Source organism: Neovison vison, chromosome 9 (assembly GCF_020171115.1).
Source record: "Neovison vison isolate M4711 chromosome 9, ASM_NN_V1, whole genome shotgun sequence".
Classification (NCBI taxonomy): domain Eukaryota; kingdom Metazoa; phylum Chordata; class Mammalia; order Carnivora; family Mustelidae; genus Neogale; species Neogale vison.
In genome coordinates, this window is record NC_058099.1 from 97,097,892 (window position 1) to 97,103,891 (window position 6,000).

General features: G+C 49.1%; 1 protein-coding gene across 3 annotated transcripts in view; it reads right to left on the bottom strand.

Moving 5' to 3' along the window:
• The window catches only part of ERMP1 (endoplasmic reticulum metallopeptidase 1), a 43,288-nt gene extending 37,502 nt beyond the window's left edge, over window positions 1-5,786 (bottom strand). For all 3 annotated transcript variants that reach the window (XM_044266015.1, XM_044266013.1, XM_044266012.1), the window contains exons 1-2: window positions 5,409-5,786; window positions 3,768-4,069 (exon numbers count right to left, since the gene is read on the bottom strand). In XM_044266015.1, the coding sequence (XP_044121950.1) occupies window positions 3,768-4,069; window positions 5,409-5,749 (643 nt within the window). In that variant the 5' untranslated portion in view covers window positions 5,750-5,786. The remainder of the gene's footprint in view (window positions 1-3,767; window positions 4,070-5,408) is intronic.
• Between the last annotated feature and the right edge of the window lie 214 nt (window positions 5,787-6,000).

Below are 6,000 nucleotides of genomic sequence, written 5' to 3' on the forward strand. Positions count from 1 at the left end.
GGGCTGGGACCGTCGTCTGGTTGACCTGCGGGCCTGTGTGGGACCACGCCTGCCCTGAATGTCACTAGACTCACATGTGTTCAATCAGCAGCCAGGAGGGACCTCACTTACTACTGAAGAGTGGCATTCTCGTCACCCCGGGGCAATCTGCTCCCTTCTCTCTCCTCGGGCCATGTCCTCCATAGTAACCTCACGTCTGGTGCTCTGGCTTCCGGCGTCATCCCTGTCACCTCTGTGCCTTTCCTGCCGCAATCACAAAGCTGCACCTCCCTCCACATTGACGGGGTGGGGGGGCTCACATTTTTTCAAGTTCATGTCATGAAAGGGATTATGTGACAAACAAGTACAAACCGGCACGGGTTCTAGAAAGACACAGGAACGGATGCCAGCGACGTGAACAGCACCCCTACTCCTGGCAGCGAGAAAGCGGAGGCCCTCGTCAGACCTCTTCACTTCACCTGGATTCAGAAACTTCACAGATTAAAGGTGATTATAAAGATGACTTTCATACCTTGATTTTTTTTTTAAACACTCAAACAGGTAAAGGAACTGACCAGACAATTGATGATATTGAGGAAATACAGTTATAGTTAAGTATTTTAGGTGAGGTAATTCATGGTATTATGACTATGTCCAGGAAGAATCCTTACCCTTCAGTGATACCGACTGAAATAGAGAGAAATCAGTATGGCTAAGATCTGCTTCAAAATAGCTAGCCAAGGGTACAGGGGCGCGGAGAGAAAAGAAATAAGAACAGGCCTTTGAAGTTGGGTGATGAGTACACTATTGTCAAACAATTCTGTTCTTGTACAGTTTGAAATCTAACATATTAAAAAGTTTCAAGTTTAAGTAAACAAGACACAGAAATAACCCAAGCCAAGAACATTTCTGGGTTTACACACTGGGAGGCAGGGTGCTGCAGAATTTAGAGTGAGTTTCAGGGCAAGAAACACCTGGAAGTAAATTCTAGCTGTCACTTACCCTATAATTTCCTGGTCTGGAGGGCAAGGCTAAGGACAGTTACCTCACAGGTGTGTTATGAGAATTTTAAGGACACGGGAACCACATCCAGTACTAAATTGTTCCTTCTCGGGACGCCTGGGTGGCTCAGTGGGTTAAGCCACTGCCTTCGGCTCAGGTCATGATCTTGGGGTCCTGGGATCAAGCCCCACATCAGGCTCTCTGCTCAGCAGCAATCTGCTTCTCCCCCTCTCTCTGCCTGCCTCTCTGCCTACTTGTGATCTTTGTCAAATAAATAAATAAAGTCTTTTAAAAATAAATAAATAAAAATAAATTGTTCCTTCTCTTCACAAATTTAAGAAATGCTCTGAAACCAGCTAACATGCTTACTCCAGCACTGGTAAATTCCAGACCCACTTCCTACTCAAGAAGAAACGAATTAGCCATCCCTGTCTTTGTAGGGTCACTAGATTGTATTTTAAATCAAAGTGAAACAAAGTAATCATTATCTAATTACTATGGAGCAGAAAGTCCACACAATATCAGTAAAAAGTAAAGATTCCGCCAACCCAAGGAAATGACTGTTTTTTAACTTTGAGACTGAGTTGCTTCAATGTAAAGAACACACACTAAAATGTTTATTCAAAGTGAAAGAAAGGAAAACTGAAAGAACTACTTCTAGGGTTGATTAAAACGTTAACAGTCCACTTACCTGCCTTTAATGGCTCTAGCATCTGAGAATGGGACTAGAGAAGATTACATCTGGCGGGGGGGGGGGGGGGGGGGGGCTACAGAGGGACAGAAGGAGAGGAAGAGAGAGAATCCCAAGTAGGCTCCAAGCCCAGGGCTGAGCCTGACATGGGGCTTGATCTCACGACCTTGAGCTCATGACCTGAGTTGAAATCAAGAGTCAGATGCTTAACTCACTGAGCCAGCCGGGGCTCCCGGATTAAATACCTCTCAGAAAGGGAAGGAACGTGAGAGGACCGCATCTCAAAGGGCGGGTGGTACGCCAACCTCACTTTCAGTGAGAATTAACCCTGAAATTGAAACCACCACTGAAATAATTCACTCTCTTCTACCAACACCCTGGAGCTATGCAGCAAACCCAAGAAGACATTTAAGGCCTTTCTGTAGGTAACATTACTCCCAGGTGGTATATCAGTTCCTAAAGTTCCAGATATGCTGCTGAGGAGAGCTAAAAGAGAGAAAGAAAGAAAAAAAAAAAAGCGCATCTCCGTGTTTTACTTAGTTCATCCACTGAAAGGATATAGATGATGGTCTCTTTTATGACTGTCATCTTCAGCTATTTTTATTTATTTTCAACTGTCTGAACAATTGGTAATTGACAGAAATTTCCTTGAAATTGTTGGCTAGGTATTCTTATAAAATTTTAATTAAAAAGGGGTTCCAATGACCCATAAAACCAGTCATTTCCGTGTATGTGATTTGTAACATCTGGCACTATGATTCTGAGACTTGCATCACATCTTTCCTTTCTAATGCTCTTCAATAACCACGGTGTTAATCTGTCCCATCCAAGAATTTAAGCACTGTAATAGGGGAGTGTGGGGGTGGCGCTTAATTTACAGGTTCTTTGAAGTAGGCATAAAGAGTACTGGTTTCCCTAAGCACACACAAAGGTATTTTTGACTTTATAAAACAGATGTTTGTACACGGATACTTGAAAAAGAGTGCTACATTCTAAGTGTAATTGGCAATCTTTGTGATGAGAGACATCCTAGTACGAATCATTTTATCAAACAATTTTTTTATCTTTCATACAACTCAGAATGCTCATATGAGCCTGCTAGAAGTTCAAGCAATTCAGAAAATTACTATCAAATAACAGTGGAAAAAAAATATTTTTCATGCCACGGAAGTCCTACTATCTTCATTTACAGACCAGAAACCAAGCAAAGAAGAGGTGAGGTAGTCTGCCAAAAAGAACATTAACTACCGGCTAATACTCTCCTTCCTTTAAACGCAGCTCAAAGAACTGACGAGCTAGAAGGCGCAGCATCTGGTGCTACCTCCATCTCTGATCAGTGGTGATCACCTCCGTTTACTCCTGTGACAAAAGACAGGGTGGAACAGATGCCACCTCAGCTCCTCCAGCTCCCAGATATCATGATTCCATTATAAAAAGCTACTGCTTTCTATGCAACCCTACTTAAAATCTAACTACTGAAAACATCTCTCATGAACCTTAAATTTAAAACTACAAGTCCGATTTAGGGAATGCTTATTCATTCTACAAGTATTTATCATGTCAGGCACCGACCTAAACATCAAGTATTCTATTTTGCCAAACTATTTTCAGGGCAAGATTGATGGATTCATGAGATATTCTCAGAGGACGGCATCCCCAGTGAACCAAAATCCTCCCTTTACCGGTCGCAGACACTGCCAGGAGAGCTGTCCTCCAAACCCTGCATTCCCTGAAGGCAAAACGGTTCCTTCGTCCCAAATGCATAAAGTCTTGTACAACATCTAGCTGACTAAACACTTCAACTGGAAGAACCTGACCCCGGGACACAGGAACACAGGGACACAGGACTGGCAATGCCGACTGCTGAGGCAGCTGCCATAGACCAGAAACATTCCATGCCCTGTCACTGCGCTGCTGGCGTGGACGCTCAGAACCTCAAGCAAGCAAGCACTTGAGCCACTAGCCAGGCTCTGGATCTTCAACCAAACGTTAGGATTCTAATTGTCTTGAACAAGTGCCCACGCAGCTTGAGGTTAATAAGCTTTCTGGGCTGACCGACGCGCAACTCCAACAGCACTAAAGACCAGGTCCGTACCTGGCGAGTTGGCCACGGAGTCAAAATGACAGTTTGCCAGGACCGCGTGCTGGGCTCCGTCCCTGGGCTCCAGCTTCACCACGACGTTGGTGATGTTGTCGTAGTAGCTTGTAAAACCTCCCAAGAAGTCAATGCTAAAGGAGCCTGTGGGCCGCTGTACATCCACTGAAATTCTGTGAAGGCTGTTGCTCTGAGCTTCAATCAGTTTAATCTGTTCCAAAAGGTAACGGACCGTCACGATTTCGTTTTCTGGACTTCCTGTGGTCCTGGGGCCGATGGATGTTATGTGTTCAAGATAATCTCTGGAAGCAACCAAAAGGATGACGGTGACAAGGAGCGCTGGGCAATTAGTGCTTGACTCAAGGCAAATTTTTCCTGTATGCCCTCCCACCCTCCCCAGCACAAATAAGTCCTTTGATTTCTCACATAAAAAAGGCTGACTTTTATTACTTCAGGTACCCTGTGAAAATCACTTGTAAGTTTCCACCATTTTATTTTGCCTCCAGTGAGCTCCTCCCTTCTGAGTTTTCTCCACCCACCCCACTCCCCAATTCTCCATACCAAATCAACACAAAGACCAGGAATTCTGTTCTGAACATGCAATCTCTTTAAGGCTGGACAGACAGAACCCAGCTTCATGGGACTACACTCTGGAGGGTTACTGATTCTCAAGCCAATGAGCAAAGACAATTAATGAGAGAGGTTGAATAAGGAAAACTTTTGATCGTTTAGAATGTACACAGCCCCCTCAGTGCACACTAGGCCTACTACCTTCGATTCAGAACAAAGCCAACCCTACCCCTAAAACAAACTAACAAACAAACAAAAAAAAATGTGTTGTCTTTTCACTGCATTCCAAATGGGCAAAAAGGGAGGGGGGGAGGTGTGTTCCAGAAAGTCCTTAAGAAAATAAGCTTCCAGCACTTTGTAGTCAAAAGTTTTTAAAACACAGTGACTTGAAAATTCGGCTAGCTTAAGACTTTAGGAACTTTGATATACTTGGCGTTACAATACCTTTGACTTTAATCGCCTCCCCTAGCATGCTCAAAGGTCTCTGTTCTTTAAAACAACAAACCAGAAAAGAAACCACCAAATCTCACACACCAGGGGCCCAAAGACAAACTTCAGGAATCTGAGAACTCTGAAACTGCAAAACTTTGAATGCATAGTCGTTCAGAAAAAGCCTCCATGGTTTACAGGTATGAGGGCTGTGACCCCCAAGAAGAGCACAGCCTTATCCCCCCCACACCCAATTTGTAAAACGGCCTAGATACACAAATGGCACCCCCCATTTCATTTGGAAAGCAGGAGTAGTAAAAAGTGGAAGTGCTCCCGAAGATGTAGGACGACTACCAACCCTCCAAGCACAAGTGGGGCAGAATGGAGGCGGACAAGCAAGCGCAATCGGCAACCCCACCACCACCCCCCCAGCCCGGGCACCTCCCCCACTCCCAGCCGCACCACCGGCTTCACAGGGGGGAAAGGGGGGCAAGCAGGGACTCCGGGGCAGGGACGCACGGGGGCCCGCCCGGCCGCCGAGCCCGGGCGATCCCGCGGGGGCTGGCGTACGCAGGTGCGGCAGCCCCAGGGCCCGGCCGCAGCCGCAGAGGGACGCGTGGGCCGGGCGGGAGCGGCGGGTACCTGGCTTGGCGAGCGTCGAACTCCCCGTGGCCGGCGGCGGCCCCGCGCAGCACGAGCTGCTGCAATGAGAGCTGCACGAGCGCCCGCAGCACAAGCAGGTAGAGCGCCAGCCCCAGCGCGGCGCGCGCCTCGGACAGCCCCGTCCCCGAGCCCCGGCTCGCGCCGCCGCCGCCGCCCCCCGCGCTCCGCTTCCGTGTCCTCCCGCCGCCGCCGCACGCGTCCGCCGGGGGCTCGGGCGCCGGGGCCGCTCTCCCTGGCTGGGGCGCGGCCGCCGGGCCCTCCCGGCGCTCCCCTCCGACGCGGTGCCGCCTCACGGCCGCCGACTCCGAGCCCCGCTCCATAGCCACGAGCTCCAGCCGCCAGCCCAACCGACCGTTCCGGCCCGCGCCTTCCCCGGAGCAGCCGCGGCCGCTGCAGCGCCTCCTAGTGAGCGGACGGAGCCTGCGGAGGGCCAAACTTCTTCTGATTGGCCCGGCCGCGCGCGCCAGCCCCCGGGGCAGGTCGGCAGCGGGCACCGCAGCAGGCCGGCCCAGGGCGGGGGCGTGACGGCTGTGCCTTCTGCGGCAGAGCCGCCCTTCCCGGGGTGGGACAG